General features: G+C 34.8%; 1 protein-coding gene across 3 annotated transcripts in view; it reads right to left on the bottom strand.

Annotated features, from left to right (window-relative positions):
• LOC138701090 (ataxin-2 homolog) overlaps window positions 1-22,997 on the bottom strand; it is a 53,195-nt gene extending 30,198 nt beyond the window's left edge. For 2 of the 3 annotated variants that reach the window (XM_069827664.1, XM_069827665.1), the window contains exons 1-4: window positions 22,359-22,997; window positions 21,986-22,088; window positions 4,282-4,489; window positions 4,037-4,161 (exon numbers count right to left, since the gene is read on the bottom strand). In XM_069827664.1, the coding sequence (XP_069683765.1) occupies window positions 4,037-4,161; window positions 4,282-4,489; window positions 21,986-22,088; window positions 22,359-22,396 (474 nt within the window). In that variant the 5' untranslated portion in view covers window positions 22,397-22,997. The remainder of the gene's footprint in view (window positions 1-4,036; window positions 4,162-4,281; window positions 4,490-21,985; window positions 22,089-22,358) is intronic. The other variant, XM_069827666.1, reaches the window with a different exon arrangement.
• Window positions 22,998-24,120: the final 1,123 nt, after the last annotated feature.

Genomic DNA, 24,120 nt, shown 5'->3' with positions numbered 1-24,120 from the left:
CCAGAATTTGCTCTTAATGGGTTGAGGGAAATCAGAAAAAATCTCAACCAGGTAACTTGTCCCAACACGATGACAAAGTGCTGCTGAACACTGACTTTGACCAGTGAATACATTAGTACTTGTGGATGGATGGTGTTTATAAAATAATGAAACTTCTCTCTAAATTGAGCCATATGCACACTGATCATGGGCAGTCTGCATTATAGCATTACAGGCCTGGTTACCATCAAAGAGTCAGTCGACAATGAAGAGGTGAACTGATATTACAGTCACCCAGACTTACTCTTTCAGGAAATGTTTACAGTATACTCTTCGAGTACTTCTACCACTGACATCAATACATGATTCCTGAACATCCTTTTATATATTTAATTTCAAAACCAAATAGCTGATCAGCTGAACTGTACATTGGAACAAGGGTATATGAACAAGTTGTGGGCTTAATAAACTGTGATACTTCGAGCATACACTTCATACCCATGATCATTTGAATAAAAAATCTTTTCTTTTTTATTACCACTAGGAGTATGTGTATCTAAGATCTGCAGAGAATTTCCCAGGTGTCAAAAGTTCTCAATCGTCCTACAGTGCATATCTTTAGAGCCAGATTGGAAGTGTACCAGATAACAGCATATGAGGAGGAGATGTGTTTTGATCCAAAAATACTAAACAAAAACTTCGTGTAAAAAGTTCTTAAATAAGGCTACATATTTTATTTTTAAAGTAAGAACAACTAATGGTAATGATAAGAGGCTTTCTAAGAGTCTTTTCGCATCTATGCAGACTGCCTGACAGAAATTGGTAGCACAGCTGCAGACAGTGAAAGTTGGATTTAACAATAAGAAAATAAAATTGGTGCACAAAATATAAAACCTCGTTTTAACATTCCTACTTTTAAATAATTTCAGATTTCAAGGAACCGAACTTTAAGGAAAATCCTGCTTCTAGTGAATATACGTTGTTGAATGAATTTGCTAATACACAACAAGCTTCAGCAAAATTCCGAACCTATTCCAAATGTTTATAATCGATTTCTTTACATGATATAGTCACACCAGTGTAGCCTAGCAGCAGTACATAGCAATTGATAGTATACATCACTATCTCAATTGAAAGTAAGCTTGTAGAAATTTGATTGTATGTTTAAGTATATGAAAATCGTAAATTTAATTACAGTACTTAACAATTCATTATTGTGATTTGTGAAACTATCATACTGTGTTTGGTAATAGCAAATGCAAACAGGTATTAAGAATATGTAGATATAATGTAGTTAAATGGTCTCAGGATATTTTAATGTCTACTCTCAGTACTTTCTTGCTTATATCAAGTGGAAAATTTCTATATATACACATACATAGTACTTGATTGCATATCGAATTATGAAATAATATTCTTGGTTAGATTCTGAATGTCAAAGCTTACGTCATATTTCGTTTATCTTTTAGTCAACTGATTTAAATATGAATTTCTCCATCTTACAATATACTTCGCAATCCATATATATATATATATATATATATATATATATGTGTGTGTGTGTGTGTGTGTGTGTGTGTGTGTGTGTGTGTGTGTGTGTGTGCCATGAAGGCACATAATGGGCATGGAGATAGAGTTCCATGTTTTCTTGAATTAGGTACTATGAAGTTCCACAGTAGACACTATGTTCTGGCTGCCATTTACCCCTCAATCTGATAGGAGATATTGGAATGGATACCTACAGGAAGGGGAAGGGAAAGACCATGGGTTACATGGATGGAGGAAATTTAGTAAAGAAATTAAAAGTATAAAAAAAGAGACTAGGAAAATAGAGAAGAGTAGAGAAGAAACATTTATTAAATCTACATACTTAGACTTCAACAAACAAAATTTGATAACTCAATCCCAAGGGAAAAAATGGAACTCCCTGCATCAAAATCCACAGTTAATTCCCGATTTACCACGAAAATCGTCTGTAGCTGCATTTAGATTGGCAACAGGCCATGATTGTTTGGCCACACACCTGCATAGAATTGGAATATATCAGTCCCCTAACTGCCCATTGTGCAACTCAAACCAAGAAATGGATTCGGAACACCTCAAAATCTGTGCTTCAGGGGCCAGTCATGATAATATCTTTGAAAAATATTGCAGTTAAGAGGTCAAATGATTTTATTGTCAAATGCCTGGCATTAGAAAACAACAACAACAACAACAACATTTAAGCACTGGAAGATGTTTGAGCATTGCGAACTTATTTATAATACGGCGGCGACAACAACAACAACAATAATAATAATGATGACGATTTATTTTCAGAATTTCAGAAATGCACGAGGTCAGTCCATAAAGTATCCACCCAGCTTGAATATCTCGCAAATCCATCACGCAGCCTTCAGGTATCTTGGTAGCCAGTCATTCAGAGATGATTCGAAGAGAAGCCCAGATAAAATTGTGATACCAACGATGCAAAGATGGCCAGGAATCTGTTGAAAGTTATCCATGTTGTGGAGGACTTCAACAAGCGAACCGCCAGAAAATGTTGAACAAACAAGGGCAGCAATCAATGAAATCAGCGAGAAATTGTAGACGAAAATCTGAGGATTCCGCGGACTCATGTTTCAGATATATTGACAAAGGATTTTCACATGAAAGCTGCTAAGATCAGAAAAATAAGGAACATAGGCCAACCTAATAACAGTCTGCCACTTGGATGATCAGAAGTCTGTGATCCTAAGGGGGTGCATTTCAGTTTGGCCACCTACACTTTATAACAGTCATTCCTATCCACTACAGCTACACTTATATAAATACGTTAGTTAGCAAGTTATCCTCTCTTCTGGTAAATATCATTGCCATTCCAATGCCAAATACTCTCATACACTATGTCCCAATAAGAATAGTTATAAGTGTTTACACTGTTATCAGTTACACAAGCACAGTGCACTGTGACAGTACAGCGCAAGTCTATTCTGTAGGGTCCAATTCATAAACCATCACCATTCCTTCTACTAGATTTCGACTACAGAAAGTGTAAAAATATTCCTAAGCTTATATGTACTATAACAATAATACATTCTCCAAATAGTGGCTACCACTGCGTGTTAACTTCCATATACAGATATTAATGAAAGTAATACACATAGTTTGAATGACAGCTATTTCATTAAGAGACAATAACTCAAAGCAGAATATCAGAAGGAAAGTGCCACTGCATAAGAATAACTGATCACAAACAAACCTATATACCAATACACGCAGAACACCTAACAATTCAACAGACAACACAAAAAACCAGCAGCTGTATTATATTTACTAATGTGATGTAAAAACAGAAATACAATAATATTTACATCACAAAAATTCCAAATCATAAGTTAATAAATTACCCACTAAAAGTTAGAAGATGGTCAGAGATTTTTATTGAACAATGATGATAAATAATAATGTTGAAAGTTATTTACTAATTTACATAAGTTACTACAGTTATTAGAAATTACAATTACTTGTCATTATGTGGCACGAATTTAAAATTTCATTCAGCAAAATCGGTGTTTTCACAATGCAACTGGCACAAAAGATGTCACTTTACCAAAGCAAATTGCATTTACACACACAACATCTAACTGAAGTGGCAACCAGCATAACGACTTTATCAGTGAAGTACCTATCACAGCAAGACATGTTGAATGTTGACATATGGCAATGACATTTAAAACTTACTTTCTGACGTGCCTGTCTCGTGTGTGTGTAGATGGGAGAAGGGAAGGGGAGGGGAGGGGAGGGGAGGGGAGGGACTTTAGGAGGGGTACAAATAGTTTTCAAATCTGTGTCCAACATTGATTTTATTCTTAAACACAAACCAATTAATAAATATATGCAAACAAAAAATGCATTACTTTTGAGTCTTATCATGTCTGAGAAGACACAATGTGTAGAGGGGACAAGTTTAATCTTAAATTAATCCAATGCATTAGCAGAAGCTCCTAAGTATCTTATAAATTCAATGATACACAAAATGATTCAATGCATTCAAAATAATGGGAAAACAACTTACAGCATTGGTTGATTCAAGCTCACAGCCATCATCCCCATTGCAACCAGGTCCTACCCATGGTTCCAATTCCTTTTCAGTCACTTGCCCATTGAATTTGGAAATTGCAGAATCTGTCTTAAATACACCTTAAACACAAATAAGTGTAAATATCAGTGACCTGTTCTGAAAATAAACATCCAAGAAGGCTTCGTAAAACTATAAATTAAATTATTTTGTAATAGATACGATAAATTAGATTAACTAACCTCTCGTAGCATATTCAAGGTCAACATCTCTTGCTTCAATAGTAATTATATCATCTGGTTTGAATATTAGTTTTTCAACCACTGTATCAACATTAATATGAGTTGGATTATTCTGATCAACCTTATGGGCCATCTCAAGCACCACTTCAAACAAGCTTGAGAATGTACGAAATACGCCCTCAAAAATCGAACCATTCAGTGTCTGAACCTAAAATCAGAAGAATGAAAACTGTTAAATATTAAAAGATGTAAATAAATTTTTACCATAATACAAAACAATCTAAAAATGATCAATATCAGCAGCATCAACACCTACACTGTTTCTTCTACCATTGTTGCCTCCACCATCATCACAACCCCATCATGTGTTAGGAATCTTCTACTACAGTCTCAATTTCTATGTTAGAATACATTTTGTAAAGATGAAACACACAAAACCGAACGAAATTAAAGCTTAATATGAATGAAACACGTCGTAATTTTTTTTGAGCATGACTGGTAAAATGTGTAAGAAATATGATTTCACATGTAAATAACTGCAATTCATTCTATGAATTACGCAATTATAAAAGAAGATTACAGAGCATTTATTTATGTCACATGATTCTAATATTACAAATAAATACCGATTCATTTTACCATAAAAACGTATCCCTATAGGCTATTTACATAATTTTTGCGTCAACACATACACGCTCAAGAACTAATGTAGGTATTGAAAAAAACATCCATAATGCAACAGCTCATGGAGTGCTAAGGGCCTCAGTAGAGGTGAACGATCATCCAACCATACAGGAGTAACATGCAGTTAACACAAAGATTTCCCCAACTGTTATAGTTGCTTTTCAAAATAGGATTTTGCTAGGTAATGTTTATCTAATTATAAAGAGAATACTTACTTACAAATGGCTTTTAAGGAACCCGAAGGTTCATTGCCGCCCTCACATAAGCCCACCATCGGTCCCTATCCTGTGCAAGATTAATCCAGTCTCTATCATCATATCCCACTTCCCTCAAATCCATTGTAATATTATCCTCCCATCTACGTCTCGGCCTCCCCAAAGGTCTTTTTCCTTCCGGTCTTCCAACTAACACTCTATATGCATTTCTGGATTCGCCCATACGTGCTACATGCCCTGCCCATCGCAAACGTCTGGATTTAATGTTCCTAATTATGTCAGGTGAAGAATACAATGCGTGCAGTTCTGCGTTGTGTAACTTACTCCATTCTCCTGTAACTTCATCCCTCTTAGCCCCAAATATTTTCCTAAGCACCTTATTCTCAAAAACCCTTAACCTATGTTCCTTTCTCAGAAATTATAAAGCAGAATATGAAAATAAATTAAGGACAATATTTGCATTGAAAAAGCTCACAATATACATATTCTCATTAGTATGCAATAGGCTATGTTAAATAACTTAGATTGAAAATGTACTATTTACGAGCTTATTACTTTCTTTCTGAGCATAATTACTTCTGTGATAAAGTAATATGTTCTATATCATCCGTAAGGCAAGCCTTATTTGTAAGTATTATTGAAGTAATTACTAAACAATGTCTATATGCTTATTTTATATATACAGCTCGATTCAACAATCTTGGTCCTTGTCCTTGCTTGTTTGGCTAGTGAGTGAGCTGTGTGTTGCGTCATAAGAAAAAAATTCATTCACAAACATGCATAGGAGGGGAAGAGAGAAGAAAAAGAATGAAAATAATAACTATGCTCGTAGCTGAGGGATATTCCACGTCAAGAAAATATAAGTCATGATAACATTGCTTAGTCAACAGACGTAGTGGTTAGTAACAGGATGTGTGGAAGAATATCGTGTTTTTAAGATGGAATGTACCACGTCAGGATAAGAATGAAGTGTTAAGTTACGGTCACACGTCGCTACTTTTGCTGCGCAACTTTTGTACTGCAGCTGCAAAAGTTGCGTGTCATGTTCACACGTAAGCCAAAAGTAGCGTGCTGCACGCTACTTTTCATCCTGCGCAACCCGAGTGCAGCAAAAGTTGCAACTGGAGGTTGCGAGTCTGTTCACACACAAGACGCTACTTTTGCAGCCGCAGTCATGCTACAGGTTTCCATCTCCGTGTTGACTTCTCAATATACATTTTGTGGTTATGTTCGCATTATTAATAAATTCATGCGAAAGCTTACTTATCTATTATTTGCTTTTCTGTCCTAACTAGTATTCAAAAAATGGCATTATTTGTACTATAAAGCTTTTAAAAACGCCTATATACTTAAATGATAACCAACAGCATATTCACATAATCAATGTTGGCAACCATCCTATTTGAAACTACGCTACAGAAAATTAAAAAAGTGAATTATATCGTCAGCAAATATGCTCAGACTGTGTTGTGCATTTAATAACTGTTACAAATAATTTATTTTCATCACATCTAACATTAAAATACATCCAAACAATAAAAGTATCATTGGCACATTTGGGTGGCAACACTGGTCGCAACCGCAGCAAAAGTTTCAACAAAACCGTTATCAAAAATGCTGCGGCTGCAACCCTGAGAACCCTGTTCACATGTCGCTACATTTATGCTGCACGCAGCATGGAAAAGTAGCGGGCAGCAGGTTCAGCAGCCACTACTTTTTGGTTGCACCGTTGTTCACACATCGCAGTACGAGAGTTGCGCAGTTTTTTATACTGCATCGCTGTAAAAGTAGCGACGTGTGACCGTACCTTTAGGTGTTATGACTGTGCGGCCTGACCTGTGCAACCCAGCCTATCAGTAATGATGAGTAACTAGCTCTTAGTCTGTCCACTTACTTTTTGCAAAGACCAAAATCCCTGAATCAAGCTGTACTTGTGGATTTTTAAAGAAGTAAAATTTTTCAGAATGGTTTCCTACTGGTAGAAAGTAAAACTAGAGGTCCTCTGTCGTAGACTTACAGCACTTCAAAAAAACTGGCTAGCATTGGTCCACACTTTAATTACAATCATCATCAGGAGAGCCAATGAATTAAACATTACAGACGTCTCCACCTCAAAAGAGGGTAGAATTGCTAAGTACAATCAGATATGGAGCTAAAGGTAATCATTGATTACTAATCAACAAACCATAATGTTCGCAGATCTGCTAACAGCAAATATGGTTTCTGGATATTGTTGAATGATTTACAAACATATGGCATTATTCGAAGTCAGTTCCATTGAGCATCTGCACTATTTTGTTCATAAAATTAAACGAATTACACACACTTTATTATTTTCACACAGTGTTCAGAGTTAATGCAGATGAACATGTAAATACCCACTAATTAATCTGATGTGTAAAATAAGATAAGCTACAAAGCAGAATGTAAAAATTGATTCCAGTTTCATAATTTAAGTCATGGTTAAGTTATTGCATTTATATACAATCACTGATACTAAGGTCAGTAAAGAAAGAAAAAATAATTGTAACATACTCTTCGTCAAGTGACCAGCCTCATGGTCTAGTGGTTAGAGCTTCTGGCTATAGTTCATGAGGTCCCAGGTTCGATTCCCGGTTAGAGCACAGGAATTTTTCCTTAAAGGGAATTATTCCTGTGTTCGTCCATGGTCTGGAATTTAGGTTAAGTTTAGATTTAAGACCTCTCCTGGCACTACATTATCATAATCATCCTATCACATCATCGGGGTAATGTAACTCCGCCTTCCAGGCGCCCCAACTTCAGAAGTGGGTTACAATTAAGCCACAGCCAGGAGAGGAGACCAGAAATGTCGAAAAGACAACCTGGTGGCATTGGATAAAAAAAAAAAACTCTTCGTCAAGTATGATATGTATGGAATGTGTAAATGTCCATGAATGTGCCTTTTATCAAAGATAAGTTAATCGCGAAAAGAAGTTGTTTTTCAATTTTTCATCCACAAAAGTTAAAACCTAAACATACACAATGACTCATCATTTGTAAACACTATACTGAAGAACAAATAAAAGCTGTGACTAATGAAACCTCATCAGTCATCAATGTGGACTAACACAGCCTATAATTAAGGGGAGAGGATTTTTATATAAAGGAAAACCAGTGAATTAATTTTTTTTTGCTTTAAAATAGACTCTGGTATGTGAAAAATGCAATACATATTATAATATAACGCGCATTTATGTCCTTGTCAGCTGCCGTGATGCTAGTTTTAAAGCTACTGTGCACTGATGTTCCAAGGGAAAAGGATAGTTAAATACAGTGGAAAACGAGTCAATTTAAAAAAAAAATTGCTTTAAAATAGCCTTTTATACGCGAAAAATATATAACAAAATTAGTCTTTGAAGGATTCACTGGAAGGAATGGTGAACAGGAGAAGACTTCGGGGTAGAGGAAGATATCCCATGATAGACGACATTAAGATATATGGATCATATGAGGAGACAAAAAGAGGATGGCAGAAAATAGGAAAGACTGGAGAGAGTTTTCAAGAACTATTCCAGGAATAAAAGAGAAGACACCTTCCAAAGAGAGTACACAAAAATGTCCCAAGTGAAACAACCCAAGTTTAATTAAAGAAACCACTCTTCCCATATGAAATCTGAAATGTTATCTGCAAAGAACCGATTTACATCTCATAATTTAGAGGCTGTAATTAACGATGTTAAATACTGCAGGCAAAAAGCACAACGTTCCAACAGCAACCATTCATCCACTTTCATCTAAAACACAATTCTGTGAAAGTCAAAACTCGACCAAATCCAATTTTAACTAATAAAGAGGAAAGGATCCTTGAGAAATTGGTAATTAATAGTTTTAGTATGGTTTTTCCATACATAAGATGTCATATTTCGTATATAGAATTTTTACAATTAAATGACAGATATAATCCTTTTAAGGACAATATGACAGACACAGGATGATATCGAGCATTTCTTTACAGATATCCAGAAACCACAAAAATAACATAAGAAGCTGTAACTGCAGCTAGAATTGTAGCTGGCTTGATCAAACTGCTACATGCCTTAAGGCCCATTCACAATGAAAATTAAACATAAACATAACGTAAGCATAAAACCCTGTGTCCATGTTATTTAATGAAAGCATTCACAATTAATTACATAAGCATAAACTTAATCTTAATCATAAGACGTTAACATGAAAGTTTGCAAACTCCAAACTTTCATGCTTATGTTTATGCGATTTGGAAACAGTACACAAGTGGAAAGCGTGTTTTCACTTTTTGTTTAACATCTCATGGGCTTTGCCTACAGGCAATATTTTGATCTATTGGCTGTGATGATAGCTAAGTGCGCAACATGGAATCATATGACGAAAAGTTGATTATTTTACATCTCCGTTTCTTTGATTTCAAGTATTGAAAGCCATATACTGATGCCATTGTAGTTATTAGAAACATAAATTGAATAGCTACATCGTCGGTCATTGTGCAATTCTCCATTTTTATGTAATAGATTCCGTAGTTTTGTTGATTCGGTATGTTTGTTTCCACACACGTGTTATGTTCACGTTATGTTTAATTTTCATTGTGAATGGGCCTTGGCTACTTAAGTTTGTGGCATATGTTTATGTGCTTATGTTAATGTTTACGTTATGTTTAATTTTCATTGTGAATGAGCCTTAAAAAGTGGAAACAATTGCAACAATTTTTTTTTGACGGACATAATAAGAGGCACCTAACATGTCACATACACAACTTGGAGTAATTCTGATACCCCTCTACTCTAATGTTATCCGTTTTTGCAAACAGCAGATGTAATGGTGTTTAGCCCAATTAGGGAAGGATGGAGAAAATGGATAAACCTGTGAAACTGGAGATTAATTAATGGACTTCGGGCTTCTGGACTATTTCCCTTGAATCGTGACAATATTCATTTCACAAAATGTCTTTGAGGATCAAATACTGACAGTAATTCGCTCTCCTAGACAAACCAAAGCATCAGCTCAGCCAATAGATAAAAATGAAAGCTTACAAGAAACAAACATGAGACCAAAGAGTTCAGTAGGATCACAGATCAGGCTTTCATTTTTCCCATAAATTCAGGAAAATCTACTTGTATCACAGCCCTGTGAAACAGGGCAAACAGATAAATTGCTTCCCTAAGAAGATTGACAGTTCTGTGAATCGAAAATTAGTTAAAACACCACACAAGCATGCCAGGCCAACATCTTCACAGTTACATGACTTATAGTTGTGGCCTCAATAACTTAAACAAAAACGTCAAATACAATGATTTCCTTTGTAATTACAAGTTCAGTTTGGAAGAAAACTCAAGAAGATAGAGCTATAAAAAATATGGAACAAGAAAAAAACTAAGAGAAAGCGAAAACATGACGAAAAGAAAGAGATGAAAAGTAAAGGCACCAACCTGCTCAACTAACTTCAAGTGAATGCACACAAATTCCAAACAAAATCCCTACAATTAATAAGCAAGATGCTACATTTGTGATAGAAATACTAGGTCTGTTAAGGATGACTGCTTCATGTGTAGTATCTTTTTCATGAAAATATGTCCTAAAAGAGCATCAGGAGCATACTCCTACTCCTGATATTAAGGAAGATTTGAAATATTTTATATGCCATAACTGTTATATGTTAATGGCAAAGCTTCAGATGTGTCTTTTTTGGGGGGGAGGATGAAAGCAAATAAACATGTAATTTTCTCATTTTGACCATAAAATTGATATAATATTGAACCTGCTAACAAATGAAATAGCATATGTTAAGATTTGTGTTTAACCTGTCAATGACTATAATTTTGTAGCAATGACTTCACAATTTCTATATAAAAAAACTTTAAAATATGTTTTTAAATGTTATCTTTGCAACAATTCATGGAAAACATATATAAATTTTGTACCAAAGTAATAAGATTACAATGTATTCGAAAAATTTCTTTTCCTTAACTATCGTTCTTAATCCTGCCAGTGTTTGCTCCTTTCCCATCAATTACCTAAAGAAGTTATTTATATATTTAACATGCAAATAATTTATAGATTCTCAAACAAATACAAAGTAATACTATTATTGTATACTTTAGTACAATTCAATAAATTAAAGAATTAAGTAAGAATTTCACAGTACAATGAATTCCAGTGCACAATGGGATAATGGTATATGCGACAGAGAGAAAGCCATATTAACCAAGAAGATTACGAAATTAATATACAACTTCTTTCCTAGGGGAGAGAGAGAGAAAAAATCTCTCTCTCTCCCTCTCCCCCCCCTCTCTCTATCACTATGTACTGCAAGATAACGAAAGTATCTCCAAATTATTTCCTATCTCTTCTGGTATTCACATTCATAATTTGGTTTGTTGTAACCACAAATTGTTATGATGAGATGAGAAGTTAGATATGGAAGAGTACATGTCAAGCTTTGAAGAAACATTCTGACATTATTATTAAACAGTGGGAAGCAACATGGATAATGTTAAATTCAGGGGGTGGATAGGTATGTGACACACTCGTACAACTTTTAATTACTTTCATCCTGTTAGTTTAAACACTTCAATACTCTCGTGTGCAGGTCATTCTGTGTTAATGTTACTCGTAAATAACTTTTAAAACTGATTAAATCATGTTTCTTCAGGACAGCACACCTTGCATTTTAAGTTCATCAGATATCACTGGTTATCTCACTTTGAGAGAGGAACAGAGATTAAGGGTGTTTGAGAAGAAGGTGCTTAGGAAAATATTTGGGGCAAAGAGGGATGCAGTTACAGGAGAACGGAAAAAGTTACATAATGCAGAACTGCATGCATTGTATTCATCTGACATAATTAGGAACATTAAATCCAGATGTTTGAGATGGGCAGAACATGTAGCACGTACAGGCAAATTCAGAAATGCATAGTGTGTTAGTTGGAAGGTCGGACGGTAAAAGACCTTTGGAGAGGCCGAGATGTAGATGGAGGATAATATTAAAATGAATCTGAGGAAGGTGGGACATGATTGTAGGGACTGGATTAATCTTGCTCAAGATAGGGACCGATGGCAAGCTTATGTGAGGGCGGCAATGAACCTCAAAGTTCCTTAAAAGACATAAGTAAGTAAGTAAGATGCCACTGGTTAAATTCTGAACATGAAATACATGCATGATTGTTACTACTATCGTGATAAGAATTGTCATTATCTCAATGCGGTATCATTTTCCTTGGAACATCTCTGAATCACAGTCAGGGGCATATTTTGCGGACTACCGGGGCTACCGGCGGTAGCCCAAGGAAATTACAAAAGAAAAAGTTTATAATATAACATAATGTAATAATTTTGTATTACCGTATTAGTTTTACCACAGTAATTAAAATTAAAGTAATTGTTAGATTTATATGAGCTCTCTGCTCTCGAAAAGAAACAAGTTGTCAAGGCGGCATCACTGGAGAAACCGCTGCTACGAGGGATAGCCTGTGACCGTTCCGCTAACGCTGTCCTGTCGCACAACTGCCCATCCCCCGCTCCCCTCTGTTTCCATCGTGCAGTGTACTAGTGTAGGCCTGGTGAGTTGCCGCTCTCGTGATCGGTTTCTTCGCAGGCGCGAAGCAACATTACGCTTAGTACGCTAGCTCATGAATGTGATTGTGTTCTTGCAGTGCAGTATTTTAAATATGTGATTTGTTCGAGTGTCTAAGAGTTATATTAATTGTGAATTATTAAGTTTTTAATTTCCCAATTAAGTGATATTGTGAAAAATATAGCAGAACAAGTTTCTGGAGAGGTTTGTGTTGAAAATGACTGTGTAATAGAAGGTTTATTAAAAGTGCCTTTTAACCGTCGTACATACAACGAGAAAGTTGAAATTGTGAAAATGGAAAGACCAACTCCTGAGTTAAATTTGTCCATGGACGTAAAAGAAAAACAGCGTGAGTACACACGCCATTTCACTTCAACATCATATGGTAAGTGGAATTGGTTGTGTGGTAGTTCTAAACTGTCTAAACTATTTTGCTGGCCATGTTTGTTATTTAGCCGCGAAACTAATGTGTGGTCAAAAGAGGGGTTTTCTAATATGAACTCCCTTCGAACGGCAGTCCTAAAACACGACAAATCAAAAGCTCATATTTATAGTAGCATGAAGTTTGCAAACTTTGGGAAGACAAGAATTGATTTACAGCTAGATAAGCAAAAAGCTCTACACATCAACCAACACAATGCTCTTGTGAAAAAAAATCAGGAGATTTTACTGCGTCTTATTAACGCAGTCTGCTTTCTAGGAAAACAAGAATTGGATTTTCGGGGTCATAATGAGAGTGTGGAATCAGACAATAGAGGAAATTATATTGAATATTTAAGTTCCTTAAGTGAATTTGACCATTTACTGGCCAATCATCTTGAGAGTTCAACAGTATTCCGTGGTACTTCTCCCGCAATACAGAATGACTTAATATTTGCTATAAGTGGGGTTATGATAAAGAACATAAAATCTGAAATAGAAGAAGCACCTTTTGTGGCCATTGTTGTTGATGAAACAAGTGACTGCTCTAATCAGAGTCAACTGTCCACTGTTTTAAGATACGTCGACAGTACTGCCAATGTTCAAGAACGGTTTATAGGATTCACAAATGTCAGTTCGGGCAAAACTGCTGCTGCTTTGTTTCAGCATGTGGAAGGTGTTATAGCAGAATACAATGTCGGCAATAAGTTAATTGCACAGACATACAATGGTGCTTCAGTTATGGCGAGAAATATTAATGGCTTAAAAACAAAAGTTCAAGAAAAGTATCCTCAAGCACTATTTGTCCATTGTTACAGCCATGTTCTCAATTTATTTTGCAACAAACTACTTTAACCATTCCAGAATGTCGCATTTTTTTTCAAAACACTGTCGGGTTTAGCTGCATTTTTCTCATCGTCTCCTAAAAGATCAGAAAAACTCAAGGAATTTATGAAAAAGAAACTCCCAAAAGTAGCACCAACTACATGGAATTTTACATCTCGGCTTGTAAATACAGTAAAGAAATATAGAGAACAACTGACTGCTTTCTTTGAAAATATCATTTGTAATGACTCGGAAGAAAACTGGGATGATGATGTAATTGTGCAGGCTCAAGGATATTTGTATTTTTTCACACAGTTTCAGAATATATTTCTTCTTGAAGTCTATGCTAGAGTGTTCGCACATACAGATGTGCTCTACAAAATTCTTCAGACAAAAAGTCTAGACATAGCATACTGCTTGCAAGAGGTATCAAAGTTAAAAAATACTATATCCGAGTTCAGACGTAGTGGGTTTCCGTCCATATGGAGTAATATGGAAAATGAAAATTCTTCAGCCAATACAATGGAACCACCATTAAAGAGAAGAAAAGGAGATGATGAATTGAAATACAGGCAGCTGTACTACAGCATACTAGATCGTATGCACATGGAAATTATCGACAGATTTTCTGATTATGGAAAGCTTCAGTTCACACATCTTCTAGATTCTCAAAAATTTTCTGATTATAGAGAAAACTTTCCGAATGAGGCACTAAACAAATTATTTCAGTCCTATAACAGTCACTTTGATCAAGTACGTTTGAAAAATGAATTAAGTGTAATATATTCAGCAGAGGTCTTTGATTTTTCGAACAAACCTATCCATGAAATATTATCTGCCATATATGAAAACCAGCTGAACCAAGTTATTCCTGAAGTCCTTAAATTGGCAACATTAATTGTGACAATACCAGCTACGTCAGCATCGGTAGAAAGAACATTTTCTGCATTGAAGAGAATAAAATCCTACTGTAGATCAACTCGTACACAAGAACGTTTATCCGGCTTGGCACTGATGTCCATTGAAAAGTCATTTCTACAGAAACTTCACAAGCGGCCCAACTGTAATTTCAATGACGAAGTCATCAAAGTATTTTCGTCCCAATCAAGACGTCTGGAATTCACATATAAATAGGTAAGGAATTTTATTCTAGGGATTTTAAAATATATTTTATGTAATAATAGGGTCAGTGGTAGCCCAGACCCTTAAACCAGTATACGCCACTGATCACAGTATACCATACCACTTACTCTTTAAATCTGCAGCATTTCCTTTAAAATGTACAATATCAAGTCTTCAGTATCATGGCTGGAAGTCCCTAATAGTTATGTCCTTTTGCTTGTACAGTTTATGCTAAAGAATGAAGGGTTATGAAAAGATGTATGAGATTGTTGAACTGGCCTCGGAATAATTTTTATCATGGACAAAAACTGTAATTCCTGTCTCTTTGGCAGTAGGCTAATCACAATAAAGGTACCTGAAATTTAGCAATTAATAGCTAAATAATACTAGCTGTCAACAAAGAAATCTACTATATCAGTAAACTCACCAAAAAGAGCTAAATACTGTAACTATATCTTAAAATCTGTGACTAACTGTACGAATTTTAACAGGTTACTGTACATGCACAGACCAGGATTGTTGAATGTTCTGACTTCTGAATGCAAGGTAGAAAGCCGAACACATGTAGTGTGTCACTGATTTGTTCCCACAAACTTCCGAAGATGTGCTGAAGAAATTTGGGCAGGATATGCTCATCAGCAGCATTTTAATCTCAGAAGTCTTCAAATTCATCACCAGTTTGAGATATTTCAAAACAACAGAGGGTATGTTGAAGAGGTAGTGCAATGGGTCTGTACAGTGACCTAATTCCATACGGTATGGGTTTGTGATTACTTCTGTAAACTATTAACCTCGGTATGACTATTTTTTTCCCCAAGTAAATCTACTAATTTCAAACAACTTTTCAGTCCATTCATTACAATTCCAGTGACACCAATACTTACTATATTACTACGAATTTCATGTTACAAATTGAGTTCTTTCTCTACTGAGATCTATATACAGTGAAACTTCCCAATAGTGGACACCGCCGGGTAAAAATGAAATGTCCATTATTGAGAAGTGTCCGCTATTTAGAAAATCGTTAGTATGTATACAGTACATCAAAATACAAATATCAGTAAGTTTACTTTTCCAGTCAGATGTAATTTCTGGATGAACAGAAGTAGATTCATCACATACACTTTTGTAGGAAATATTGTGTCGTGATCGAAACTTGTCTAGCCAACCACCCGAAGCTTTAAAATGAGAATAACCCAACTCTTCTGCAATTCTAAGGCTTTCTCTCTAATCAAGGTCCCAGATAAAGGCATCTTATTTGCTCTAGCACGGCAGAACCATTCATATATTAAATTGTCAATGGCAAGCCCATCAGTTTTAGGAAAAGCTCTTTTTGTGTTCTCATTTGGATTCTCAGTGTATGATTTTAAAATAACATCCTTGTTTTTCAAAATTTCACTAACCTGAGTTTTTCCTACATTAAACTTTGTGGCCTGCTCACGAACACTTAATTTCTTCTTCTCACTATGCTTTACAATATCCACTTTCTCGTTTAGTGACAAGCGTTTACGTTTCTGTGACATTTTTTTTTAATGTGACTGTACTTTCAAAACTCAACTTGACAAACTAATAAAGTACGGACTGCTCACGTACAGTACCACAACTAACAACTGTGCTGCTTACCTTCAATAAAATACAATAATGTTCAAATGCACGATAATGATTGTTGCAAAGAATTCCGTTTAATTTACAACCGTCTGTTTCTTTCTTTTCTTTCACGCTGTCCGTTATTTGGAAGTTTTAATTGTTGTTGAGAGATACATTTCAGTGTCCGCGGCCGTTATTGAGAATGTCCGCTATTTGGAAGAATTTTATCATAAGGGCCATTGTTATTTTGCAGGGAAATTTTAAAATGTCCGCTATTGGGAAGTGTCCGTTAAGAGAAGTTTCACTGTATTTAAATTTAATTTCTATCTCTAAACTTGTCATCCCTATGGAGTAGTATTGATACAAGTATCAATAAGCAAGATTGATTTCTCGTGTTTTTAATTATCATGGTGATTTGCCAGAATCTTCTCGTTTTTCATACTCATTCCCTATAACTGTTATACCTTCCACTTTATTTATACACATTATTGTTTTTATAAGAATTAGATTATCTTGATATGAAATAGTCTCTTTCATAATGTCTACACAATCAACATTTAATTTGATTTGACTGACTCTCCTCTCTTCTTATAATAGTTCGTACTGACTTCCTGATTCTGTGCCGATTTTTTTTTCTCTTCTCTTGTATAATCTCATAACTTTAAACACCCAGATTTACTTTCGACCTTTCTTACATTATTTTCCATTATTTTATAGTAGTTTGTACTGACTACCTAATCCTAAACTTACATAACTGTTTTACTTCTTCCTCTACTACAATCATTACCACTTCAACCAAATCATTACCACTTCAACCAGCAATACAGATTGCTTAAAACAATAATAAGTAATACAGATACTGTATCTTAAAACTTCATTCCATTTTTTTCAAAGAGGAATTTAATCCTCTGTAATTTTACAAGAAATACATGAACTGCATGGCACTTAAACTACCAAATAATTTTATAAGTAATCTTGAAATATTCCTACTATGAAGCAATAAACGGTATTTAGGAATTATAGAAGAATAATTTAGAATGCAACCATCTCTCTTAAATTATTTAAAATTACAAACGAAATTGGGAACATGATATGAAGGAGATGATAAAGAACACAATTCCAAAACTTTCATTTACATGTCAACAAACAATGGAATGAGACCAAAATATAGGCTACATAGTCTAATATGTGCAAGGATGATGATAACACTTCAACAATCGCCTTTTGATAGCAATCAAATGGTGAAAAAATGAACTGTATGGCTCTGAAAACTAGTCCAATACCACTGAAGTTAACAGCAGATCATTAATTTCTTGAAGTCTTGAAGATGAACTCTTGCGAGTGCACCAAAACATTGGATTTTTGTCACACTTTTAAACCAAGTGAATCATAACAAGAAAACTACACCACATTTCTGACGTCGGCAGTAAATTTTAGCACATAAGGAGCAAGATTGGGGGCTTTCATTGTCACTTTGAGATTATAGTAAGAAATAAACATGAATAAATAAATTTTAACTGGTACAACTTCTTGCATTGTAAATCTGTCTGAAAACAAATGGGTGTAGAGAATAAAATTATTTCCGTAATATATAAACAACAGCATCCTTTTCTTCACTAGTAATTAGCTAAATCACGAAGATCATCATTTATATAAGAAGCATTTCGTGTATTTAAAACGTGCAGAGATAGAGGAGAGAGATAGTTAAAAGCAATTATTACTAAATTTCACAGTGATCAGACACTCAGTACGTGGGTGAACTTAGCTTCATTTCATGGAGTTCGGTTTTTGTAACACGGTAACTCAAGGAAAGAATCTATTTAATTATATCCTTGTTCAGTATAGACTGTATCACTTATATTCAGCAGCATATTTCGTTCTTATAATAAAAACTTCACTGTGAGTATTGAATCCATTTTGAGTAATGATGAGATCAAAAAGAAAATGCGTTGATATCCATTTTCCTGTTAACTTTGTACCGATATGCCAATTTTCGTAATTTTTTCTTAGCATTTCCACATACCTATTCTGTGGTTGCCACATAATTACCTCCTCTTGTCTTCTGACATTTGGTCATTTAGCACAATACTTACCAGGCAGAGGACTGGCCTAGCAAAGTAATATTACACACAATCACCAATCACAATACACAAAGCGCTATATTATCACGAAATTAGTACAAAACTAATTACATTATATCTTATAATTTATTAATGTAATCAATACATCTTTTTGCGATTGTTCTGAATGCACTACAGGCTGTGCTTGTTGGAACTGGTGTTAATAAGACGAGTACAAGTATTTGCTTAGGGATTATTTAACATTCGCCTTTCTTCTTTTTCCACTAGTATTACAATCCATTGTGGATTTTAGCTCTCTTAGATAATGAATTTCTGGCTTTCCTATCTTTAGCAAGCGCCTTCCAATTCTTTGCTCGCAATATTTTAATGTTATTGCATGTATCGTTCAACCTCTAAACCTCAGTTTCCCAGCAGAACATTTCCTTATTGGACTCCATTCCAATATGTTTTTGAAATGTCCAATCTCAGTATAAATACTTGCCTTACAGTTATGGGAAAACCTCGGAAAACCCCCAACCAGTACTCAGTGAAAGAGAATTCGAACACAGCATACTGGTACTCTTAGATCATAAGTCAAACTCACTATCATCTTAACTATACCTGTGATCAACCAGGTACCCTACTCATTGGGATTACAAAACATGCTTTGTAAGCATGAAAGTTTTATCTTCTTACTTGAGTACATAATAAATGTTTCATTTCCGTAAGTCTTCTAAATAATGATTCAAAAATAAATTATCAATAGGAATGCCATTCGAAATATAACAAAGAAATGCAATATCGTAAAATGAGTAAAATGTATATTGAAAAGTATCATCTATATACCAGTGATATTCTTTTTCTGCAGCATAAAATTAATGTTATCAATAAAATCCATATTCTAATCAAGTCTCGCTATATTTCTCTGTCTAAAACAATAATGTTCACGAAAGTTATTAGTCAAATTCAAGTTCTTTCCAAAGAAGTTCGGATTTACAGGTAAATCAAACTCAAAACTTTACAAATATTATAAAATTATTGGTTGACAGTTTAAGTTATCATTTCTCCTTCCTTTAATCAGAAAGTGACTCTGGCTGAATAATATTTATGCATTTTTGAAGTGCTTTTCATCTATTCACAAAAACCTAAGGCATTTCTTTGTAATAGCGTTAACACATTAAGGTACAAATGTATTTATGTACTTGGCTTCTAGTCGAGTCATATGTACCATAAGTAACAGAAAAATTGAGTACCAACACCTATTTCACACTAAAATAAGGGTGGAAAGTTGCTATGAAAGTGGGGGCCGGCAGAGAGGTATAGTATGGGCAGGCAAGATCGCTCAGTTGAGATGGAAGTGATAGGCAGCAGGAAGGGGCATTACATCTCATTTCCGTGCATTTCCCTTATTGATCATAGACAAAAGGCGAGTTTGTTTTTTGTGTGCCTTGCATATACTCACAATTGTCTAAGAAAGTCACTATCCCATCCAAACCTCTCTTCCACGTTATCCCATGGTAGCTTTGAAGGGGGGTCCTTGCTATCCGCCTTCCTTTGGTAATACTATTGTAAAGATTTACCAAACCTAAATTCAGTAAACACTCCATTTTCTACTTCACTATGCCATCATTCTGGAACAACTGCAGTATTGGTATGTTCTATGGCTGCTATACATGGCAGTGTCTACATTTCACTAATGAATCTTAAGTTACATTTCCATCTATACTTTTTAACAAAATAACTAGACCCTGACAAGAATATTTCTCCTTCTAAAACAAACTAGTTTTATGATTATTTTTGTTGTAAAAGAGGAAATACAGATGACGGAAATATCACTGCAAAAGACAAAGTGTTATGAAGATAGTGAGACATATCTTAGTTTAATTTCATTGGTAAACAGTTAGGAAGAAATCCTAATACTCATTTTATTAGTAACTGAGTGGAATATGGGATTAAACTGTGGTATTTCAGTATGCAGTCACTGCCTCTAGTGAGCGAACTCAAGTCCCAGAGGAATTGTGTCTTTATATCTAAATATCAATATAATATACATAAAAGTGTGTGCTAGGCCATAATATAATGGTAAAATAACAATGTTCCATTTATGTAGAGAATACCTACTTTATACTCAATGTTTATCCTTACAGCTTTTAAAAATTCAATATATAACCTATGTGACGGAAAGTGAAATAATTTTGTTAATATAAGGAAGATAATGCAAGCCTTTTCACTTTATAAAGAAAACGTGCTATAACATAAAATAATTATGTTGCAAATAAAAATACATTCCATCTTCCTCTTCATGGCTATTATAAGCTTTAATCTGACTAAAAGCAATTTAAATGTAACAAATTATTTACAGTTAGAGCTAGGTAAAGTAGAAGGACCTAAGTGAACTTCAGGCTCTAACAAGACGCTAAGCATGTAATTCAAACGTGGTGATTAATTCGAAGAAGAGTTTACATAGGTATCACTTCGCACATACGAAGTGACATAGCTAGAGAAAATACTTGAAGATATCAATTTATTTACTATAATTAAACTTTATCTCAACGCAACAAATAATTCAACACCATTTTTATAAACATAAAACAATTATAGGCTAATTCCAAACAAGACTGTGAATTCAAAAACCAAAGGTAGACGTAATATCGGAAGACAAAAACGGAGATGGTTGGATGATTTTAGGGCTAGGTGTGAAATTGTGGCGACTAAAAGCAACAAATAAGAATGAGTAGGCCAGTGTTTTCAGGGACGCTAAGACTAACTACAAGGGCCGTAAAGCTGAAGAAGAAAACAACTCTATTGTTAAATAGCATATTTTCATTAAACTAGGCTTAAATTCGTGACTCTACACGCAAAACACAAAGAGTTTACGTCATTCTTCATCAAAGTTGTGCCCGTTAGTTTATTTCAATATTAGAGTAGACCGAGTTCGCAGCAAAATATGCCAAATGCATATATTTTAGATAGGCTTACAACTGTTTACAAACAATACCGTATCATTATTTTATATTTAATCGAAAATCTGTTTGACGGCAGAAGAGGCAACAAACTGACGCATTCAAATCTATATGAAAAACAAAATTCTAATAGCTCCATACACATACTGAGTTCTATACCTAAGCAGTCTCTAGTCTTTACATTAAAAGTTGGCAATACTAACATTGCGCTCCTTGAATCCACACTCAACCTAACAATATAAAATATGTGGTGCAGTTTACCTGAACAGTATTTCCTACATGACTAGTAATTGCATGCATGAAGTGTGCATTTTGGTAGATGCCTTCAGCAGCAACATTCCTATCAGGTCGGCTGCGTGATGACCTAACAAGGAAAAAATGAACCACGCCTTATAAAAGCAGAAATTAAATATATAACTATGTATTTCAACATAATGTCATATAACTACAAAATATAAACAAAAGGTTACAATGAATTCTTCTAAGTACGTAACATATACCCAAGTCAGATGATTCTGACTTGCTTATGGAGGTCAGTGTCCCAAACGATGTTTTCATATGGATGGTCATATGGCACAGTAAATATATGGTGCCTGCCTACTTTTATGTAATATAACCTCTATGAAATGCTAACCTTGTAGTATTTGAGCGACTTTTCCGCTTGTTATTCATCTTGCCTTCCTCGTTCCTGCCGGGATAGGCGCCTTCTCGTTTTCTTGTAGGGACCGGAATTTTGGCAAATTTTATTATAACCCACTAGAGAAAGAGACAGACGAATCAACCGCCGCGGTTATAAATGTCCTGTTGACACTCTGGTTGTAGTTTTGTGTACACTCAATTCACAGCTTGTAAATAATTAAATAAATACGCCACTTCAAGAAATTTTAACTTACAACCACAAGACTACCTAATGATGGCAGGTAGCCTCGCGTAAGGATACAACAAATGGGTGACGTAATCGATTAGCTGTGCCAAAATCATAAACGTAAAAAAACTACTTTTCACAAAGAAATTGCACATTTACAAACAAATATACGTATCTGGAATAGCCACAAGTTAATTTAAAATAGAAATATTAGATGCTCAAGAATAAAATCTGATCACTTTCTTACAGCGCATCAATATTAACGTTCATAGTCCAAAACAAGTTCTTATTTACAACCCCCTAGTGTTAAATTTCAGTACTATATTAACGTTTATTGTGCTGCTATCTACATATAACAAGTCTCTAGTTGACAGTGGGTGTAACCTCAGAAAAACGAAAATACCAATGCCCTTATTTATTGATAACATTGTAACACAATTGACATAATATATAAATTCCCTTACATATTATGTTTATAATCAAATATTTAATTTAAGAGACTTAATGTTCATTACAATGGAGAAATTATATGCTTTTTACGTACCGGTATTGCATAAGATTAAGGGAATTTCAAACAGAAGTATAGAGCGATTAGAAGCTTCATTATTATTATTATTATTATTATTATTATTATTAAACTCTGTCTCTGTGGCATTCACAGAACACAATAAGGTGGCATTTATTAATGCTTTCATGGATTTCTTATTTTAGAAAGTACAATATTATTCTGGAATAATATTTTAAATAGAGAACATATCACGAAGCTAGATAACCGGAAAATTTTTTAAAATATTATGGCTGTACCCTGTGATCTTGCTTGCAGAAATCATAAGTTGATACTTAATTTTTAAAGAATGATATTTTGTCTATGCCATTAACAAAGCCATTTCATTGCAATACAAATCTGATCTCCCAGAATTCGTTTCATATTACTTATTCTCGTTATTTTCCGAAGTAGTGAAGTAACAGCATTATTTACGGTATAGCCCAGGTTGTTCATGGCCAGAGCCATAGACAAATTCTCAGGCGGGGGAGTATAAACAACTGATTTCAAATGACCCCATAGGAAGAAGTCAAGCGGAGTCAGGTCTGGAGATCTCGCTGGCCATTCTACAGCACTTCTCCTATCAATCCTTTTTCCAGGATATCTTCTATCCAGCCATTGTCCTCCAGGCACTGCATAGTGTGGGGGAGCTCCATCCTGTTGAAAATGCAAATTTTGTTCGTCCAGCACCAGGTTTCCTTCATTGACTTGGTTCTCTAGCGACAGTGTGATAAGTGGATCAATTACATTTTATAATATGTTCAGATACAATTCTCCAGTCAGGTTTTCTTCAATGAAAATCGGTCCAACAATATCCCCAAAAATTCCAGCCCACACACTGATCTTCTGAGGAAACTAGGTATTATCTTCACGAAACACATTAAGATTTTCAATGTCCCAGTACCTACAATTGTGTTTGTTGACAAACCCATTTAAGAAAAAAGCCACTTCATCAATAAAGCAAATATTTTGTGTCAAATTTGGATC

The sequence above is a fragment of the Periplaneta americana genome, chromosome 6 (assembly GCF_040183065.1).
Source record: "Periplaneta americana isolate PAMFEO1 chromosome 6, P.americana_PAMFEO1_priV1, whole genome shotgun sequence".
Lineage (NCBI taxonomy): Eukaryota > Metazoa > Arthropoda > Insecta > Blattodea > Blattidae > Periplaneta > Periplaneta americana.
This window is presented reverse-complemented; position numbering and strand designations above follow the sequence as displayed.